General features: G+C 41.1%; 1 protein-coding gene across 3 annotated transcripts in view; it reads right to left on the reverse strand.

Moving 5' to 3' along the window:
- Positions 1 to 15,417, reverse strand: part of LOC306711253 (uncharacterized protein) — a 34,001-nt gene extending 18,584 nt beyond the window's left edge. For 2 of the 3 annotated variants that reach the window (XM_079180100.1, XM_079180098.1), the window contains exons 1-11: positions 15,315 to 15,412; positions 13,037 to 13,215; positions 12,726 to 12,883; positions 11,613 to 11,707; positions 11,471 to 11,522; positions 9,670 to 9,822; positions 8,491 to 8,655; positions 7,374 to 7,505; positions 7,117 to 7,287; positions 6,938 to 6,979; positions 6,646 to 6,798 (exon numbers count right to left, since the gene is read on the reverse strand). In XM_079180100.1, coding sequence (XP_079036226.1) covers positions 6,646 to 6,798; positions 6,938 to 6,979; positions 7,117 to 7,287; positions 7,374 to 7,505; positions 8,491 to 8,655; positions 9,670 to 9,822; positions 11,471 to 11,522; positions 11,613 to 11,705 — 961 coding nt within the window. In that variant the 5' untranslated portion in view covers positions 11,706 to 11,707; positions 12,726 to 12,883; positions 13,037 to 13,215; positions 15,315 to 15,412. Of the gene's footprint in view, positions 1 to 6,645; positions 6,799 to 6,937; positions 6,980 to 7,116; positions 7,288 to 7,373; positions 7,506 to 8,490; positions 8,656 to 9,669; positions 9,823 to 11,470; positions 11,523 to 11,612; positions 11,708 to 12,725; positions 12,884 to 13,036; positions 13,216 to 15,314 lie in introns of all 3 variants that reach the window. The other variant, XM_079180099.1, reaches the window with a different exon arrangement.
- Positions 15,418 to 22,817: the final 7,400 nt, after the last annotated feature.

Consider the following 22,817-nt stretch of genomic DNA (forward strand, 5'->3'; position numbering starts at 1 on the left):
ACAATTCAATCATCTGTGAATTATATATAAAATGTGTTCATATCTATATCATGGAACTTGAGAAATGATGCATGCCAAATTTGGAGATGAAAAAAAATAAAAATAAACATATATGTAATAAAATACAATTATGCACTATGTGGTATAAATTTAATGTATAAAATATTTAAAATACATCACAAGATGGAAAATATTTTTGTATATACTGAGTAACTTAAAGGTGCAGTGTGTAGAATGTGGCGTCAATCCCCTGTAACAGGGTTGCATGCCTCAGGAGGTTGGGTTGAGTTGTGTGGCCTGCTGGTGCTCTCCTTGTTGTTGTGTCAGGACTGCATTAGCAAATCCTTGTTTTTCTGCTACGAACAAGTGAAAAGGTTTGGAGTAGTCTGTGTTCATCAGAGCCTGTGCACTTAACAGATCAGCCTTAAATAGCATGAAAGTATTTTCCTCAATGTTGGTCCATTGCAGAAGAACTGTTTTGTTCTGAACTGTGGGTTTGATGAGATCGCGGAGTGGCTGAGACCTGAGAGTATAGTCTGAGAATCATGGACGGCTATAACCAGCCATTCCCAAAAATAATAATTAATAATTAATAATAATTTGTTTGATTGTCGTGGGCCACGGCGCTTTGCAGATGACCTCCAGATCGTTGGAGTGCAGTCCAACCTGGTGATTATGTTATATGTTAAAACCTACAAACACCCACAAGGTGGCCCTGTATGCCGATGATATCTTGATCTATTTCAGGGGTGGCCAACCAGTCAGAGACCAAGAGCCACATTTTTTACTGTGTTACCGCAAAGAGCCACATCATACACATGGGCACACATGAACATCACCCTATCCCTTCCTCACACACACACATACCTTTGCTCAGCCAGATTTATTGTAAATGTCACACACCAATATGATAATGACAGAAATTGACTCCTAAGACCACAGGCCAGTCATTTTCAACAATGAACATTGTGTACACCAGGGGTCCCCAAACTACGGCCCGCGGGCCGGATGCGGCCCGCCTCCACATTTGGTCCGGCCCCCTGAACAATACCAGAGACGCATTATGTTTTTTTTTCAGTCTGCACAATTAATCGAATTTTAATCAGCCAACCACCAGGGGGCGAACGAGATGAGAGCTGTCATGCGCGCACCCTGTAGAAGTAGAAGAGTAGAAGAAGTAGAAGAGACGGGAGCTTGTATCGCGCACGGCGGTGTTCCGCCCCGATCCGCGTGCACGATGCAACGGTCGCTCACCTGCGAGTGGCACGCGAGTAGCACCCCCCCCCCCCCCCCCCGCGCACGACAACAGTCGCTCACCTGCGAGTAGCACCCCCCCCCCCATGATCGGGCCCTAGGTCAAACGATATGTTCAGTGATGTGGCCCTCACAGGAAAAAGTTTGGGGACCCCTGGTGTACACTGTCTCACACAGACAAACTCTCAGTTCAACTAAGTCCACAAACAAAAATATAATAATTTACAATAGTGTTTTTCTTTTACTATGCATGTTACTTAGTGGGACTTCTGGCATTCCTTGCCTTGAACAATCCTCTTCAAATCTGGCTTGTATTCCGTTGTTGCCACTCGAAGCAATTCTTTCACATGGGTGTCAGTCAGAACAGATCGATGCTTTGATTTCACGTGTTTCAGGGTAGAAAACACAGACTCGCAGACGTATGTTGACCCAAACATTGACAGTATCTTAAGCGCAGCCCGTTTGACATTGGGGTATTTTTTCATTGGCACACTTTTCCAGAACTCCCTTAAAGCAGGTTTGAGTTGGTCCTCCTCACAAAGATCGATCATTTCCAACTCAGCCGCATCCTCATCTGTGACTAGCGGGGCTTTCAAACAGTCCGTCTCGGCGTTAAATGGGTCGACGAGGAACGTAATCTGTGGCCGCACATGCGCGTTTGACGAAAATACCGTATTTAACTCAAGCGAAGCGAACACGAACATTAAAAAAACACAAATACAAACTTCGATATGAACGTAAGAGCCGCATGAAACCGGGCAAAGAGCCGCATGCGGCTCGCGAGCCGCGGGTTGGCCACCCCTGATCTATTTAGTGCCCCCTCTAACTCCTTTTTTTGAATTAATGAACCTGCTAAAAACATTTGGTAGATATGCAGGATATAAACTAAATCTGCAAAAAAAACAAATGTTGACTTTTAATTGTACAACTCCTAAAAACAGAGAGAAATTTCACCTCAACGGGGACCAGAACTCCTTGAAATACCTAGGAATGCACCTACCGAAAAATATCTCAACATTGGCAGAGATAAATTACACCCCCCTCTTAACAAAAATGAAAGATGACATACATCGATGGAACTCTATTTCTTTCCTCGGACTAAGCCTTAGAATTGACTCTGTAAAAATGAATTTTCTCCCATGATGTCTGTTCTTATTTCAAGCACTTCCTGTAGAAATTCACCCAAAACAATTCTCTGAATTGGATAAAATAATTTCAAGATTTATTTGGCCAAGGAAAAAAACAAGTATTAAATTCAAACCTCTACAACTCCCAAAAGAGGAAGGAGGAATGGCTCTACCCAATTTTAAGGATTACTTCTATGCTGCCCAGATTAAACCCTTAATTAACGCGTGTACCCCAATTTATTGTGCCAGGTGGAAAGATGTTGAACTCTCTATTATGAATGATCCGTCTATTCATGCAGTATTGGCCCACAACTTATAGACAATTTACAAAATTCATGGATCAAATTCCATTTAAAAATCTGGAATGTGATAAGAGGAGAATATAAACTAGATCATAAACTACAAATACTTCAATGGTGTGCCTATGATCCGGGGTTCAAACCAAATTAAATGGATCATAGATTTAAATCCTGGATTCCAAAAGGTACAACAACATTCTAGTCCCTGACAGGAAAGGACTTTGAACACCCGAGGAAAAAAATATTCTCTTGAAAAATCAGATTTTTATAGATACTTCCAGATACGCAATCATTTTGAACATAACATTAGAAATACAACAGACCTTGATGACCCAATGCTAATGCTGAGAATATTTCTGGGTGCTTACCAAAATGATCCAAATAAGGGAATTCTCTCTAGATCCTACAAAGGCCTTATGACAAAAAAATCCCACACTGCAGGATATGTTACGGAAAAATGGGAAAGAGAAGGTAACCTCTCAATATCAAACGAGGACTGGTTAGACGTGTGTACATTTCAATGGAAATGCACCAATTCTCAAGTGTGGTGGGAATTTGCATGGAAGTGTGTTATTCGTTTCTTTATCACACCGAAGCAGAAGGCACGCTTTGCTGGAGGGGAGGCTACATGTTGGAGACGGTGTGGGGCTCGGGAAGCAAATCACTGGCATGTATTTTATGTCCAGTGATAAAACCTTTCTGGGCAGAGTTTCATAAAACATTAAAAAGCATACTTAACACTGACCTGCCCCTGCAAAATTTGATTTCCAAACAGGGCGTCCAGATGAATACCTGTTTGGCAGCTTGTAAAAAAGTGCTCACAAGGTGCTGGTTGCTTCCTGAGCCCTTCACGATACAGGAGTGGATAGATATAGTAAACAACATCTATGTTATGGAAAGGATCACTTTTTCCCTTCGCCTTCAGAGAAAGTGGGTGAGATACGTAAAACCCTTGCGAACAGATTTTGTGGAATAATGAATGAAAGACCCTGTAATGTTGTTTTAGCTTGGCAAGCCTCATTGACCTCTATCCCATTCTCTCTCCTGTCTAATGTTTTTATTTGTGTATGTGTACACTCTCCCAAATTGTACAAAGTTACCCAACGTTGAAAAACTGTGGACGCCATATATGCTGGTGTGAATGTATACTTTGTAACCTAAGCTACTGTCCAAAAATAAAAAACTACAAACACAAGTGGGATGAGCCAAAATGAACAGGACCACATCAATTGGTCCTGTCCACACCAACAGCAGTGAAGGTTGAAATGAAAACTCATTGGTAATACATCACGCACTGCACCAAGGCAACTACCCCGTTACCAACTACGAGGGAAAAGGAAGTTGAAGAAGACCGCACGATGAAGCTAAACCAACCCCAGGTGAGGGCACAGACCAGGATTCAAGCCCACGTCGGAAGAACCATGAGGTTGCTGGAGGCTAAGACTTGGAGCACTTGGGTATTAGAGTAATATCTGGAGAAGGAGCAGAGTCAACTATACAAGACAAACAAGAAAATCCCCCTGTGATGGACAGGAACCGACAGACCTGTCTCCAATGTGGACTGCAAACTTACATCACCCTGCTTAGAGTGTTGGCAAATGCCCCTTTTCCATAACCAGAATAGATCTATATAGCGGCAGATCTCCTACTACAGCATCAGATAAAGAAATAGAAGTGATCATCCACAACTCATAGACCACTGGCTCACTTTACAATCCCACCTACCACGGCCTCACAGATGTTTGAAGCGCAGTGACCCAGACTTCAGAGTATGGCGATATTGTAACAGAGCCCAAGTGAAAACTGAGGAAATAACAAATTGTACATAACAACGGTTACAGGCTCTACCACTCACCAGCATGCAACACGTGTTGGGTGGCAAAGCTACAATTTACAATGCAGCAGAGGGGTCCACTTATGGAATGTACATTTCACAACTGTACTGACGAATGGCCCTTACCACCACACACGGAGTGTCACAAGATACTCAGTGAAACTTGAAAGACACATCAGATTGGATATTGAACTTGAAGGAAATATCCCAATCTGGTCATCACAGTCACCAGTCAGACTGCAAAGGTTGACACTGGCCATCAAGCACTCATGTCCAGCAACATGCAGGAACTGTTGTGAAGACATAGTGTCACCATCGGAGTGGCTGTCAGAAATATTTCAAGAAGGACGATTGGAAATCTATCCATAGTACATGAAACGAAACAATCCTTTTTTGTGCACCAATGCTTGACTGCCAACTAACTACATTACAATTGTTGCAGATGCCGAAAGGGACTAATCCATGTGAAACGTCCAGAAGGGTTAGGGAGACATTCACTCCATCAAACTCCCAAACAATTAGGCCGGTAACAGGAGGCCGGTCATGCCGCAGTATAGATACTGTGGATGCCCAGCACCAATTCCTGATTTAGACAGTCTACCAGGAGGCCAAATAGTATTCAAGGCCCTGGACATCATGGGACAGGAACAGGTGATTTCCATTAGTAAATGCTGCCCCAGCATCCAAGTTAAATATTATAGCCTCAGGTGTCAATATGATCAGAGAAGGGAGTTGCAGCAGGGCTGTCATGGTCCTAACAGAGTGTGCCTACTAGTGACCACTACATATGAGATAAAAAGCTGTGTAGTTCCACTACATGGTACTTTCATTCTGTACTCAACTCCCCCGTTCCCCATAGTTTCACATGTAGAACAATTGAGTAAAATGTACCAGACTGAGTATGAGAGATTGACTGCCACTTGATAATGATGATGATGATAATTAGCAGGCATAAGCGAATCTGTATGAATTATGACACACGTAAAGAAATAGCAGCCCCTTGCCCCAGTTAGAAATAATACCTGGGTACTCAAACTACTCAGCAACCGAAAGCACTGCAATGGGCAGAAGAAGCCACCCTCAAGGAGTGACCATAAGGTAGTTCAAACTACTCCTAGAACCCTCATGTAATGACACGTATAGGTCATATAGCTAACCACCTACGATGTAACAGTAATAACAATATGTAATCTGCTTGCATTACTCTTAGGTGTATAAGGCCTAAAAAACAGCACATTCAGCATTAAACAGTTGGTCACCTTAAGTGACATAAACAGGGTTAATATGTAATCATCTAAAATGTTACATAATAATAATAATATATTATTATTATAATAATTATAATATATAGGTAGTCTATAGTTAAGTTGTGTGTTAACTTAAGACCGTAATAGTTGATCAATAGAATATGGCTAAGAATGACAAACCTCTGAAGACAACAACTAACTTGTGCATTCAGACACAAGGTGCCAGTAACCATTTGCGTGAGTGGTTCTCTACTGTGCGCCAAGCACGTGGACCAGAAGACCAGCGGGAGGTTTTAGCATTCTCCAGAGTGAGTGACAACAGTCACTCAAGGGGGAAAATGTGTTCTTGTATTAGACTGAATGTGACCTTGTGTATTTGTCTCCTTAATCTGATCTAGTCAATTCAGATGTATTAACCAATCACCAATACAAAGTATATATATGCACTTATGAGTTGTAACCCTTAAATCAAAAGGTGAAGAAAAGTTCACTCCCTACAAACACAAAAGCTTGATTGTGTTCACAGAGTAACAGGATGTTGGAGCGACGGTGGCTCCAGGAAAGGCAGCAGTCAGGACCACCGCTGCTCAGAGAGCAGCCTGGATACCAAAACAATGAATTTCACGTTGTGGCAGCTAAATATGTCATGGGTGTTTTTCTAACTGTGAACTATTGATAATTGGATGTTAATTTGAACAATATGGCCGACATTACTTTGCATGAACAAAATAAATGTTTTTTTTTCTTTTTAGTCAAGGACAGTACTGGAAACGAGAGGACACAATATCATGAATGTAGACACATGCATTTCACATGATAATAATAAGAAGGTTATAAGAACTTTGAATCAAGTAAACCAAAACGACAGAAGCGACCATCTTTACCTGTAGAGATGTTGATACCATGGATTTGCACGCCGTTGATGCTGACAGGGTAATTGATGTTTCTCAGAATGGACAGCAGTGGATTCACTAGTGTCACATCTGAGATGTTCAACTCAACGGAAATGATGTATTCATAAAGTGGAACTGGTGGAACTGTAAATAAAAAGAAGAAAATAAAAGAGCAATTAGTTGCATTAGTTTGATCATGTGGAGAGAAAAGAAAAGCGTTGACTAGATTCTCGGTTTTGCATTTTCTTTTCTGATTGAAACAGCAGCGTCTTCTCAGCTTTACCTGTTGACGGTGACGTTGTTGTCTGAGGACACGTCGTAAAGTCTGTAGAGAGAAACAAAAGATATGTCACTTCTTAATGTCAATTGATTTACAAATTAAGTAAAAATGGATTTAAAAACATTAGACATTTTTGATTTTGGGCATTAAAACTGGAATCAGAAAGCGATCATATTACTCACTTTGATTGCTTATTGACTGACAGTACTGTCCATCTATGGGAAAAGCTTTAATGCATCCACATGTGCTGGTTGTATTAACATCACATTTCCCATAGGTGGCACACTTGTCACAAGGCCAAAGGTAGTCATCCTCACATTGGCACTGGATCCCAGTGAGGTCTTGGCTGCAAACTAAAAGCAAAAAAACACTGAATTTTCTCTTGTGAAAAGGTAAAACAGTTTAAGATAGACATGAACTAGAATCTCCGTGTTCTTACCTGTCGTGACTTTAGCCTCTGTGATGAGTAATTGGTTGCTTTCGACTTGGAAAGGTATATTGTTTAGGGTGTTCCTGAATTGATCTGCGTCCGTGGTGTTCACCTCAATGAAGATCAGGTATTCATAAAAAACTGGAAGTACAGTTGGAAAAGAGACAAAGATAATTTCTTTGTGATTATTTTCGATCCAAATCAAGGTCATGTGATGACACCCGAGCTGAGACTGTGAGATGCAGCTGAAAGCTCTGAACGATCTTAACTCTTTCATTTCTTTTTTTGTTGTTTTCAATGCTCAGGAATGAACAGCCACGCTATCTTTTTGTTAAGATTTCTCCACGTGCGCAGTCTTACACTAGGCCTACACTACCGTTCAAAAGTTTGGGGTCACCCAGACAATTTCGTGTCAATTTTCAGTTTCTTCGCAATTTCTCGCATGGAATAGCTTCATTTCTAAGAACAAGAATAGACATGAAAGTTCTCTTTTTCTGGCCATGTTGAGAGTATAATCCAACCCACAAATGTGATGCTCCAGATACTCAACTAGCTCAAAGGAAGGCCAGTTTTATAGCTTCTCTCACCAGCATAACTGTTTTTAGCTGTGCTAACATATTTGCACAAGGGTTTTCTAATCATCAATTAGTCTTCTAAGGCGATTACAACACTGGAGTGATAGTTGCTGGAAATGGGCCTCTATACACCTATGTAGATATTTCATTAAAAACCAGACGTTTCCACCTAGAATAGTCATTAACCACATTAACAATGTATAGAGTGTATTTCTGATTAATTTAATGTTATCTTCATTGAAAGAAACAGTGCTTTTCTTTGAGAAATAAGGACATTTCTAAGTGACCCCAAACTTTTGAACGGTAGTGTATATATATATATAAGATGAGGTCAACTTCAGCAAAAAGAAAATGTTAAAATGACACGAGGCCGAGGATTATTACCAGCAGGCAACCCCCCCCCCCCCCCCCCCCAAAAAAACATTGTATTACAATACTTAAAGATGCATTTAATTCCATATAGAACGAAAACTTCAAGATGCAGCTGAAATGGAAAAGAACACCTTTAATAATTAACCTTAAATGAAGCATAAAGCAACCTTTAAAATCACCTGTCTGTGGCTGGCAGTACTGCCCATTGGTAGGAATACTGTTGATGCACCTGCACGTGTCCCCAATGATCTCGTCACAGGCTCCGTATGTGATACAGTTGTTATATGACCAAACATGCTGTTCCTCACACCTGCACTGGAAGTTGGTACCGTTTGGGAAACACACTAAACAAAACAACACACACACAGGTGAGTAAAAGTGTTAAAATATCTGCAGTTTCATACATCTCACTCTTGGTGGAACACTACGAGGAACATGAGACACAGCTTTTTGATCAATCATTCATCTATGTTTGGTCTCTGCGGACTGCAGGATTTGATTTAGTTAAACTGTAACTTGTGCGTGTGTGCACAGGCCTTGATAGTTCCCTGTTGTTTTGTTGTTGTTGTTGAGTTATACCAGCAAAATTAGCGCATATATGTAATTTTTTTTAATGTGGGAATAACCCGCCAAAATAAGAGATAGGACTCCTTTTCCACCCAAAGAACGCAACAAAAAACAGGTTTAGTGAATTGTAGGATGCAGCATCGATTCGATACGATACCCTTCCAGCTAAACTTCATTCTCAATTACGATTCTCACGGATTTCGGTCTCAGTTTCAAACAAAGTAAATTGTAACGAAACCAAAACCAAAAGGTAATAATATAGATACGTTCAGGCAATCCAAGTTTGGCATAAAATAAATAATAATCTTTTTTTTACATCATTTAATGTTTGACCAGTGCTAAAGTAAACTCCATGCCTCTCTCTGCTTGTGATAAGGGGAAAGTCCCAGTTTGTAACAAGGAAGGAGCGTATTATATTCAATAAATAGTTTAAAAACAAGTGAACAGTCTAAAGGTGATTGGGGGGGGTTCAAGAGAGCAGGTGCATGACTTCAGCTCCTTTATCACATCTTCCAGATATCTGGAGTTAATAGGTGAGACATTACATTGTGCATTAATGCAGAGGATAACCAGGGGCCTTCCTGTAACAAACTGTAATATTATCTCTAATATGACAAATGTCTTCATGAAAGAAAATAGCAACACACACAGAAATCCATTCGGAATGGATTGAATGGAATTAATCACTCTGTCAACTGTTGTGAAAAGGTACACTGCAGACTTTACTGCGCCTTGATTCACAAAAATGAGCCTCCATTGGTGTTTCCGACCAGAGGAAGCTCCATTCTCACCTGTGGTGATGTCAATGTGTGTGACGTTGACAGTGGGACCCAAGGCCAGGGTGAAGGCACTGGTCTTCAGGAGGCTCCTAAGGTAGTCCACCGTCTCAATGTCGGTAACATTCAGCTCCACGTCCACTTCATACTCAACCTGAGTTAGCAGCGCTGTATGAAAAACAATCGGTTTGTACAATGAGCTTTATTCATCAGTGCAACCCTCAAAAGCAGATATCCATTTGGCATTTTTTAAGTCTACAGACTGGGACACTCAAATTTCACTGGCATATACATTCAGCTGATAAGACAGGAACCTAGCAGTAATTCCTAGTTCAATGGGGTGGGAAGCCAGTGAGGGATCATGTCTTTCTGCCTAAAGTAGTGATCGGGCCAGTGTAATACAAACCTCCACATTAACATAGATTTTTGTGTTGTATCAATTTCATTAATTCATTTATACTGTTTTTGACATGGTGGGAGTGTCTACACAGTGTTTTTAAACCTGCAAAAACATTTTAACTATAAAGGGGCAGCAGAAACCAGCCATAGACGGATTATTAAAACTCTAGCTCCATGTCAGCTTTGCCATATTAACTTAATGAAAGGTGATGCGAACATAACATTTGTCACTTGTCATGACACAGCCATTTGGAGGGTGTTTGTGTGCCACTAATTCATTTTAAGTCCAATATTCACTCTCATGTTAGCTTTGTTTTCCTCTCCATTAACTCAGGCTCTGTAGCTGCTACATTTTCCACCTGCTCACCAGCTAATCACGAACTTTGTCCGTCTTATGTTTGGTGTTGGACAAGTAGTATACACTGTGAGTTTATTAGCTATGTGTTGTATGTATGTTTCAGCTAAAAACAGCTGCCTGCTGCATCTAGAAACGATGCCGAAGAGAGCGGTGAGACTGAACAGTGAGGTAGCGGAGAAACCAAAACAAAGAGCTGAAAGACAAGACGTTCTTTAGAGTTGAGAGGAAGTTCAGAGTCTGGTGATTATAATTCTCTGTTGATTCATTTCTATGAACGACCCCTTTCATATACAAGTCTTCATGTGATCCATTGTTAATATAAAAATATGGACTACAATGTGGTTATAAAACAAAGGATCATTCCATTCTGATTATCTTTTACAAGAATGGCTTGGTTTCTCCCAATAAATCATAATTTATAGCCTATTTATGTTGAAATTTGAGCCCATCGGTAACACTGTTATTAGAAATCCCCTTTGTGTGCGTGAATAAATCACCATGTAGACTAAGTTGCACTATCCAAATGTCCTGGACCTACATTAGAGGCATTCACTACAACCTCAATGATGTAATTCCATTGGTCTGTAGTTACTGCAAAGATTGAAATGAGATTAGAAAAGAAAAAACACATGACAGCCATGCATGCATGATATACAAGGTAGTGACAGATGGATATTTTTGGGAAATTCGCGTATTCATTTTCTTGCGTTAGATGAGAAGATTGACAGCACTTTCATGTCGGCACATTGAAGAGTTACAACCAAGAGACAATTAGCCTAGCTTAGCATAAAGACCGCCCACAAAATAAAGCTGACTGATTAACATGCTGTATAGTGTTTGTTTAGTCAAAAAAACCAAGGTGATAAAAAAAGAAAAAGAAAAATACTAGAAAAATTCATGTCAAAAGCGATCCAATCTCCTGGCTGTAGCTCCACATGTGCGGACAAACATTAGAGTTGTATTCATGAATCTTCTCATCTAAATATGAGTTATAAAGCAAATAAGTGTATTTCCCAATATTCATATTATATTCATATCATATTCATTAATGGGACTCACCAGCCCTTTTCTCCCTAATGTGAGATACAAAGTGTTCTTCTTCGTTGTGCACCTGAGAAAACAGAGCACACATTCAGAGAGTTGCTTTGTATTATTAATTAAAACCTCTGATCCAATATTTTCCATTCAGCAGTGGACCTACCGGTAAGAAGTGACCCGGGAAGTTCCCTGTTTCCAAAATAATAGTTGTCAGTAGAAGGGCAATGATGACCAAGCCGTTCTTAGTTATTGCCATTCCTTTCAAGAAAGGTTGGGAGGGACAGAAAAAAAAATAACAATAAGTTGCATAGTGATTCTATTCAGCTTTAGCATACTGGCTGCATTGCCTCACAGCCTATTGTTTGCATTGTTAAACAGTCCAAGAGATAAGGATTCATTATTTGAGGGTTTAAAGGGGAGATAGGGAGCATGTCTATTGTCTCTGCTAACTGGTTCCACATGACAATATTTGTGTCATTATTTCATTGCTGCAATACCTGCGTGGGCAGGTACTTAAAACTGTTTGCAGCATCACTTACGGTAATCTCAACCACGGGCAATTAACTGGAAGAGGCGTTGTCAGCTGTTGCTTTGTTTCATCGGTGACATGAAATCACAGGGTTGCATTCCTAGTGCTGGAGTTACAGCACATCCTGCGAGTCCTGATGGCCTGGTGGTTTTCCATCACCACAAATGGAACCAGGAAAGACATTAGCTAGACCCCCTATCCTCAGTATAACGTGGGACAAGCTGTGAGGGAGCTGCCGATGACTCAGCGAGTGTTGGAAACGCATGGGCATTATAAACATACGTATGATGCTTTATAATCTGCTTATAGCACTGTATTATTGTAGTAATAAAGTGTAGTAGTGTTACGAATAATCATAACTCATTCAAAATAATTTTACAATGACTTATAAGGTCAAGTATAAAAATACTTCATAATTGATGGTGACTCCGGGACATGCGTGTGTGCAAGGATCATAATTCCCACAGTTGTAATACTTCATCTTTTTTATGATTCATTATATTCATCTCATGATGCATTATCATGTGATTATAAGTCACTGTAAGTGTTTGTTTGCTTTCAGTCAAGTGAAACAAATATCAAATCTAAAATGTCAGTGAGTTTGAGGTAACTTTGTGTTTCTTGGTATTTAGGTGAAACCAGGAAACATTGACGCCTGAAACTGCTTGTGCGACATAGGTAGTGTGACATAGGTATCAGATGTATTTTTTATCTAGAGACAATAGACACAAACCCTGCATCGTTTACCTCTAAACACGGATTTAATGACTTTTCCTCTTCAAGTTGACTTTAACTGCGCCGGACAGAAAAGCTTCCACGTGTTGGATGTCGCTCAACAAGATCCAGTGTGGCTAGATGGCACAACCGCGGAAGATTTATCATTTTTAGGATGCCAGAATGGTGACCTGTTCACAATTGGAAGTGGTTGAGACATGCAGTTATTTAGATGAAGATACTTAAAAAAAAAGTTCTTTAACTTATCATTATGAAGTAACAATGTTGATTTCACAATGTAATGGCTGTGGAATAATGACACCAATGGCATTTAGATTGGTTACCTTTAATTGGTTGGCTTTCACTTTGCAATTCTCTTGTGTGCAACCAAAATATTTAGAGGATAGCTGTTTTGTTTTCCCCGGTAGCAGTCGTAGCCTTCCCCAGTCACCAAAGAGTATCAATAGTTCTTTGTTATCATCTCCAACGGTGGAAATGGTGAACGCTGGAACAACCGGAGTAACTGTGGAAAACAACATTCTGTGTGACCTGTGCAACTCTTTCCCAAAGAAATTAGCTGGGACTAGATCCAAAAGTATACATGTCGCCAGATAATTATCAAACGCTCATTTGCCCGTTGGTGACGTTATTGTGCATTCATTTGAATAAAGCTTAGTGGTTGCGTTGGTTGCAGCTAGGGAAAAACACTGTGCTGTTGCCAGAAGAGCTAAGCAATGAATCACAATATCATATATTTTGATATGTTTTTTGCTTTTTCCCTCGTTTGTCTAAATTTGTCCCTCGTAGTAGGCTACGGGGAAAAGGGAAAGCAATCCGGTCGTCTAGGGGGGAAAGTTGTCTATTGCCACTTTAATGTGCTTGTTTGGGCCAAGTGAATGCTGAAAGAGGACGCATAGTGCTGCATTTAACATGGCACAAAGACACAATGTGTTGACAGCGGGGACAGTGACATGTCATTAGAACTGCGAGGGAACATTGGTTGGCTCTCAGGTGACATCTCCTTTGTTAAGTACTGCTCTGAACAAAGGAGCTGTTTTTACGTAATCTAAAAGTCTGTGAATTAAGAGTCTCTCAAAAATCATGTCAAGGCATCCTTAATTCAACATCCAGCAATCTGATCAGAACAAAACAAAATGCAGTAAAAGATGCTGTGGGTTTGATGATATTTGGCCGTCATTGGCTGAAAAGGCTGCCGCTTAGTGCGTCTGGCTGCCAGTGTTTTCAGGTAAGAAAGCTTGCAACAGAGGGCTCTGTCCAGAATCACTCCCTTGTTCCCTCATTCACTACTTGCTTTATGAAAGACACTGAATAGTTAACTCCATACAGAGTCATGTGTAGCAAGTATTGGTGACTTCAACTTAACATTTTCATGAGAAGACTCTGATCTCCGGGTAAGGCAATGCCCCTCAAAGTCTAGAGTATACCAACGGACAACTGGACAACGTATGGCAGGTTTTGCATGGCGCTGACCCAGCCAGACCCCTTTTAGGACCCATATTCTACATTCACACTGGGAACAAAGCACACAAAGAACTAAGGCAAGAAGATCGCCCAACTGGAGGGAAGAATCCAAGGACTCGGTTGGGAGCCAAACCAAAGATTGCTCCAGTTAATCCCACTCCGTAGCATGATGATCCTTGGAGCGCTGTACGCAAGGAAAAGAACTGTGCGGCGGGCTACTTGTCATCGCATGGTATCAAGGTGTTTGAGAGGTTCTGGATGAGCAAGGGGTTTCCATTGCTGAACACACGTCATCATGTCTCATCCTCCATGCCTTTGACTAGTCACCTGTCTCCTAATCTCTGTAAAAACATTCTGCATTCGTATGCAGAATCTGTTCATGCCTTCTCCTCACTTTGGGGATGTTAAGGTCAGTCAGATTCACCAGGTTGCATCTGGCTCAAAAGATATTGCTGCAAAGTTGGAATTCTTTTTGTAGACGATTTCTTCCTTTTTTCCGAAATCATCCCAACTGACTTCAGTTATTCTCTCAAGCCTATTCAATCCATAGAATTAACCATCAGGTCTTATCAAACACTGTCCCAGTTCCTGTTCATACGACCCATTTTCTACACTGTTAAATAAAAGAGTGAGTCAAGTATTAAAAATACTAGTGTTAATGCCATGAAAATGACACCTTTATTTCTGCTAGATTAATAATTGGTCAAAACTAGGAAAAGAACTGCACAGCTAATGAAAACTATGAACCCGCCGAAATGTCACACACCAAACACTCACTGAGTATATTCCAGCTTTCAGAAACACATTTTGACCCCCGAAGACGAATAAATGTCATTTCTTTTGACCCTCTTTAATGTTAAGGACTAATTGTATATGATTAGTATTTGACTTTGTCAGTTTGCAAAAGCATTGGGACCAACACTAAGCCAACAATACAAAATAAACTTCATTTAACACACACACATTTTCCAAGCTACGGTTTGTTGAAAAGGCACCGTGGCAAATTATTTCTACCCAATCACAAAAGAGGTCACGCTGCCTGTAAACAGCCAGCCTCAGTGAGCTCAAACCTGAAAACACAAACACTGAAAAAAGCCTCTTCAATTAAATCCCCACAGACATGTAAATGTAGCTCCTTACCATCCTCTCTCTTGCATTCTATGTATATATCCACTCCTGTGTTCAGGGAACACACGCCAACACAGAAGTCAGCAGTGTAGTGTTGAGGCTGTCAACAGGCAAGTGGAACTATGGGAAACATGCTGCGCAGCTCACTTCCTGTAATATAGTAAGGGTAGCTCAACAGGTTTAATTATTCCCTCAGCTTCCTTGACTGATTTTATCAGCTACTTCATCTTTGTATCCGTATGTATGTGTGAAGCAATGAAAAATAGATAAGTTAAGATAACAGGTCATCAAAGACATTTTTTTTCATCTCCCTTAAACAATTCAGGAGAGAATATTCTTAAAGTGGCATGAGCAGGAAGTTGTTAAACACAGTTGAGTTGATAACACAAGCAGCACAAAGAGACCAACAGTGACTCAGAATTCTAGATGAATCCATTGTGTCAAAGATAGACAGTTGTTGCGCAGGTGAATTACTTTCATTCTGTTCACATGAATCAACAGAAGTTGAGTAGGTGACTAAGAAGGATTTAGGTATCTAGCAAAGCTATTACGTCTAAAACTATTAAGGCTGCTGGGAAACACACAAAGACGAGCACAACCGCTCTTGACACTTAACTCAACAATTAACACAAGCCGACAGCAGGCGGCACACCGCCCAAATCTCAACAATGCCCAGGGAAAGCCCGTCTGGAGACTGAAGATATAGACGCTGGCTGACACTGGTCCATTGATTCACTTCACTTATTTTCACTTGTTATTGTTAGTCTGCATTTCATTGGAATTTCAGCTATCATTTTCCCATCATCATCACTGTCAGGTGTAGGCGCATTTTTCAACCTATTAAATGTGACACATTGCGTTGCAGGATGGAGTACGTGCCAGGGAACTTTATCTTCATTCCATAGAGTGAATGTTTACGGTCGATGGATTTTACACTCAAATGAAATGGTGGAACCTAAAGCTAGTGCACCAGGTGCACCGATATTGTCAATAATGTATGTTTGACTGTCAAAGAAGATGGCAATGAGAAAAAGCAGGTTTTGAATGTCTTACTCCCAGGGCATCAAATACTAATCAGAAGAACAGTGTGAGACGCACCAGGCTTTCAAATAACTCCAACGTTAAACCATCCGCATGGGGATTAGACGCAAAGCAACAGGCGTAGTATTTAAGGGAGAGAAGTCCACAGAGGGCAGGTGGGAGGCTGGTGGATGGGGGTAAAACAAACACAGGACTTTTGGTCAGGAGACAAACGTTCGTGTCCCAAGTGAAACTAAAAGTTTGTTTTTCCTGACACTGATAGTTGCTGACGGTGTGACGCTACGCAGTGACCTTTTGTCTTCAGCTCACGATAAGTTTTGTCATGAACCCGACTCAATTAATTCCTGTTGTTCCAACTCAGAACTGGTTCTGTGTACCCAACCCTTGCTGATGTGTTTGTCTACAATGTAAACACTGCACGGCAGTGACATTCCTGGGAGTCGTCTATTTCTATTATTGGAATGATTTCCACCCATTGTGGATTTTTAAAGGCCGACATAAAAACATAATAACTATATAATAATAACAGAAAAAGACGATAGCCGAATGAATGATCCGATACCCTGCTACCATTCAATCCCCCCGTGAAAAAAGTCAATCAATCTGAATTGTTGAGTCTATTACAGACTGAACAAACAGGATATGAATCTGGAACTAAACATCAAACTCAAAGTAATAAACAAGCCTACCTAAATAAAAAGCCAATGTAAATCTCAGTTTTGGTAAAAACTATTTTTTCATACTGGAGATTTAATAATTTAAAGGTGTAAATTTATGGATCACATTGATGTAATATGTTTTCACAACGGGTGAAACCAAGTCAACGATGACTTATTTTACCTTATTTTGTAACCCAAACCACGATCTTTTAAAATTGTGTTTTGGGTAAATGAACGAAACAAATAATCAAAAGTGTAACCAGATTATAAAACATGAAAGTGATGCGTATAATGTTTCCTTTTTTTTCTGTAGAGGTTGCGAAATAATCACTGAAATGAAAATGTGACAGTTCTTATCTTCCAAACTATGTTCACTTTTCACAACATTTTTGATAATTACATAGAATTAGTTTTTGACTTCAAGTTCGATGTGTCTGGAGATGAAATACCCTTAGGCAGGACTGGGTTTAGTCAATCTCAGCACACATAAGGACGAAACAGCCACCAGCCAGAGTCAAGGCTGGAGAACTTGCTCCGCAGGTTTCACAGCTCTGCTGGTAAGAATCTGTGACTTGACAGCACCGTCACCTCCTGCCAGTCAGTGCAATTTAAAACATTTCTACTTCTGGTCTTGCAGCTTTGGGCCATGGTTTGAGCAGTGGTGGTGTACAGGTGGTAAAACACGTGGTATCTTTCCTTTTGACAATCTAACATAGTTATCAAATGTGTTTCATCAATATGCTCTGCCAGTAGCAGTACCTTGTGCCACACAGCTGACTCGGTATGTCGGTAAGCCACCTTCACACACACACCTGGGTTCTATAGTTTACACCAGGGGTGTCAAACATACGGCCCGCGGGCCGGATCCGGCCCGCCACGTCATTTTATGTGGCCCGCGAATCCGGCAGCAAAAAAAATTTAAATAAAATCGCGCACGGCGGAGCTCCTCCCCGATCCACACGCACACACCTCCACCAGCGTATGTGGCAGCAGCAGCAGCAGCAGCAGCCCCCCTCCCCGCCGACGACGAAGGAGCAGCAGCAGCACCCCCCCCACCCCCCGCCCTTTGGGGGCAACCATGAGCAACAATGAGTTTGACACCCCTGGTTTACACTCATTTAGTATTTGTTGACAGTTCATTCGTTTCTATTTGCTGTGCACACATTTTGTCAATTTCACACTTCAGTTCAGCTTTGGTTCAAGTTACCATGAGGCTACTTTAAACTGGTTATGTAACCACTACTGATGCCTCTATATCCGTGTTTACCATCCGTGTTGACTCGCTGTTTAAAAATGACAAACACGATTCACAGGCCTTATCTATAAATTGTGAGAATACAAAAGAGTGTGTGTGTGCTCCTGACCATTTTAACTGACATTCTCACTTCATCTTATATTATTGCCATTAATAGGAAAACCAGCCATTTAGAAGAGGTATATGTTTGTTTCATGCATGGGTTATTGAAAACATATTCACATGTTAAATACTTTTTAAATGAGACCAAACAAATGCATGAAGGAGTTAACAGACTATCTCATTCTTTTCATTTCCTCTCATCAGTAACACAAACAGAATGTACACTCGCTGCTACGCCGGTCCCCGCTGGGAGCCAATTGGGAGCCGTATTGATGGACCTGCTGGAAGGAAGGCAGGCAAGGGAGAACCAGAACCAGGACTGAGTGGGGCAGACTATCAGACCCTGCTGCAGTAAAATTACAGATTTTCGAAAGGGAATCCGGCGCTCAGAAACACTACCGCTTTTGTCCGCAGGCACCACAAAAATAAACACCCAAAAAATACCTCGTAGTAGCTTTAAGTTTGCTTTAAGTCGTTTTCATTTCTATGTCTTGAAGTCACCAGTGCTGAGGGTGAAGCTGCAGGTTGCTGCTGCGCCCCCTAAAGCAGTATTCTGAGATACAGAAAGAGGCCAACGTTGCTGATGTGGCTCTGGAAAGTACGATCTGCTTCAAGTTACATCACCACTTCCAACTTGAACTCTCTAGTGACAGACAGACTAAAGAAGCGCACCAATGATAAGAATCTCCAGTTTGTCAGACTCAAACATACAGACCCGCATTTTGAAGAATCCAGTATGACAAGTCCTAGTTATGTCAGATTTCACAGCTGAGTTGGAGCGCCGTATGGATGGATGGATGGGTGACCGTGAAAATGGTTTTCATACAGCTCCAGCATAAGGAAACAAGATACAGCACTGTGCTTTTATTGCACTGCAAATGCATAGACCCATACAAATATATATTCGCAACGGCAGTCGCGTTTTGCACCACTCATCCGGACAAGTTAGCAAGCTTTAAACATTTCATTGAAATTAAAAGTAGCATCAAAATGTCTGGTTGTTGCATGTTCTGTTGTCAGAATCGAGACTCTAACAGACTGTTGGAGAGCAACAGGTGTTTCAGTTAGACGAGTGGTCGCGTTAAGTGGTGACTTTCGGCATCTATGAATGTCTGTGTCATATCTATGTTGGCCTCCTGTACGTGATCACGGATACATTTTTAGTTGGAAGCATCTGAGCCTTGGGTGGCCAAACTACTGCCCTCTGCCCTTTTTTTAAATGGCCCACTATGAAATTTCAAAAATAAACTAGAATATGGATTGAGTCTTTTTCTTATAAAGTTGGACTGTCTTAGTTTGAACACTAAATATCGCTGCCTTTTTGAACATTTTGAACTCCTTGACCTACATTGATTACTAGTTGATGAAAACATTTACCGTAGTCGAATAGCTAAACCAAGAAGACAGAAGATAGCAAGTCAGTGGCAAAGGATTTAGAAACATTAGAAAGATTTTGACTTTTTCACAGGGGAAGTGTGTTTGTTGAATTTGATGATTTGTTGGTGAAAACTGGCCCACAATCCAAAACGTTTGGATCTGATGACTTGTTTGCTCATCATTTCTCACCAGTGTTACGCTATGAGATCTATGACGTATGGCGTATGAATACTATGTGGTGAAAAAGTGAAAGTGAAGTCATTTTTGTTATTTTCTTTACTGTGGTCTGTTTTCGTAAGCTTTTCAACTCACTACTAGCTAGCTATGGGACCATTGCTCACATGTTTAACTAGCTAATACTTTAGCAGTTATTTGATCTATATGCAAACAACAACAGGAAAGTGTCCAATGCCTGTACTTTAGTATCAATCAGGTATCTGAACAATTCAATTCGATGACACACATTAAATTGTTGAATTTACAATCAAAGAGAAGCACATATTGGTAACTCAGTTGAGACAGAAGTTGTGCAAACAGGAACAAATGCTAACGGTCCTTGAATGCTGTTAGGCCTGTAGAATGCCTGCCAGAGGATATGTTACATCACCTGCATGTCCTCTATTCTACTCCACTCATCTGTGGATTGGTGGGAATCAGAGACATCTTTGCAACTCCAACTCTCGGCAGCTCCTCATTCCCAAACTGCACCCACCTCAGTTGTTGTAACTAAAGCCACACTGACCTTCTATACTGCCCATTTTATTTAAATGAGAAAGAGAGGGATTTACAACAATGGGGACACACTAGAGACAGAAACTGACTCTCAGACACAGGTAGATGCACGTCCGATACCGATGCTTTTTTTCACGGCCCTTGACTTCTGGTACTGACCCTTTTTCACGTCCCTCGGCATGTGATACCGACGCTTTGTCATTGAGACATTTGGGACTTTCCAGTAACTACAATGTAACTTTTTGTTGGAGTTCACATTGACAACAATGTTAACAATGTGTTTTCAACCGTGCGCTGGGCTACACAGCGTGATAGAAAATGACGACAATGGGTTTGACGAAGCATCAGTATGTAACGCGTTGGGAGCATCTGCATGTGACGCCCTGGGATTGAGAACGTGTTGGAAGTTCTAGCAGTACCCAGATTAGTCTACATTTGCCTTAAACCCTCCTCCTACCAACATGTCTGACATACATGGACAACGGACCCCAAGAATAAACTGCTGTACAGTAAGAAACAACTAGCATGGCAAAAAAAAGTGATCAGTTATGTAATTTATGTCATCTGAAGAAAAAAAACAAATTATTATTTTAGGAAAGTTACAGTTAATTTCCATGTTTTGTGAAACGAAACCAGAGAGAGCACATCAGGGAATCTGTGTCTGTCACGGTCCCACCTCTGTGACAGTTGATACGTTTTTAGTAACATTCTCTCTCTCTCTCTCTCTCACTCTCGCTCTCTCTCTCTCGCTCTCTCTCGCTCTCTCTCTCTCTCACTCTCTCTCTCTCTCTCGCGCTCTCTCTCTCTCGCTCTCGCTCTCTCTCTCTCTCTCTCACTCTCGCTCTCTCTCTCTCGCTCTCTCTCGCTCTCTCTCTCTCTCACTCTCTCTCTCTCTCTCGCGCTCTCTCTCTCTCGCTCTCTCTCGCGCTCTCTCTCTCTCTCTCTCGCTCTCGCTCTCGCTCTCTCTCTCTCTCTCTCTCGCTCTCTCTCTCTCTCTCTCTCTCTCTCTCTCTCTCTCTCTAGCTCTCTCTCTGCACACCTGTCATCAAACAATACTCAACTGGGAACGAAAACATTTCCAACCTGCGAGAAAAATTGCAATGAAACGCCACTCAAGGTCAGAGCTCAGGTTTAATCCATAAACCTTGTCTGTGCGCTTCCATTGTTGCGTGTCGGATGTCACACAACAATGGTAGCGCATGTTGTAAATGTTTAACTGTCAACTAAAAGGCAATGTGAAGTATATTTGCCTGTATGTAATTAAAATAATACATACTATCATTTAGTGAAAGTGTGGCCATGTTATTAGGTAGCTGTTTACAGTAAACAGTCTCCTTCTCTGCACAAGATTAATTGTGTGTACACTTGCCGAGGAAACATTAGCTTGTCACGGTCAGTCGTGTTTTTTATTAACTTTTGGTACATGGAGCGCTAATCTCCAGCCAGCCACCAACTGCTTCTCACGATCAAAGACTTGTTTTCATCTTAGCTGCTTGTCTGTTTTTGGGTTCAGCTTTGAAGCGTTACAGTGTCTGCTGCATCAAAATGACTGCCCCAACATGAACTTAATGAATAGTTGCATCTATTAATAAATTGCCAAACCCATCTTTAATGGTTGCCATAGATCGTCACGTTGAAAGTGAGTCACTGGGTGTGTAGAGGAATGGGAAACATTTGATATGATGTGCGTATATAAAAGTTATTCTTAGACTATAGGAATGAGCAGGAGAAGTAAAAAAGAAAAAGAAAGAAATGTAGGTAGAACATTATGTATGAGTGCATGCCATTTAACTGCTGTTCATTTAGCTGCTGTGCTTTTTGTTTGTATTTGTTTCCAGTATAAAAGGGTGGACATTCAAAATTAAAAAAGTCTAGCCCCATGTATGACCACACCAACAGAAACCAAAATGGCGACGACTAAAATGCCGAACTAGGCTTCAAAACCGTATGTTTGACTACGTCCACTTCTTAGATACAGTCTATGGTAGTATAAGGTACCGACTCTTGACCTGATGCCCATCTCGCCTCTGCTGCAGGAAATACCAGCCCAGTGACATGGCAGGTCGTGAAACAACAATGTATTGGTTTTGTGTACATGGACACGAATTGTTTTTTTTTTTTGCGTGTCGCTCAGGGAATAAAATATTGCAAGTTGAAAATCAATTAGAATCCTTTTTCGTGGTGGACGCACATATTAAGCACATCCATGTCCCCTCTGCTCTTCTCCCTGTACACGAACAGCTGCACCTCCAGTCACCAGTCTGTCAAGCCCCTGAAGTTCGGGGATGACACCACCCTCATTGGACTCATCTCTGGTGGGGATGAGTCTGCCTACAGGTGGGAGATCGA

The sequence above is a fragment of the Pholis gunnellus genome (assembly GCF_910591455.1).
Source record: "Pholis gunnellus genome assembly, chromosome: 19".
NCBI classification, from domain to species: Eukaryota; Metazoa; Chordata; class Actinopteri; order Perciformes; family Pholidae; genus Pholis; species Pholis gunnellus.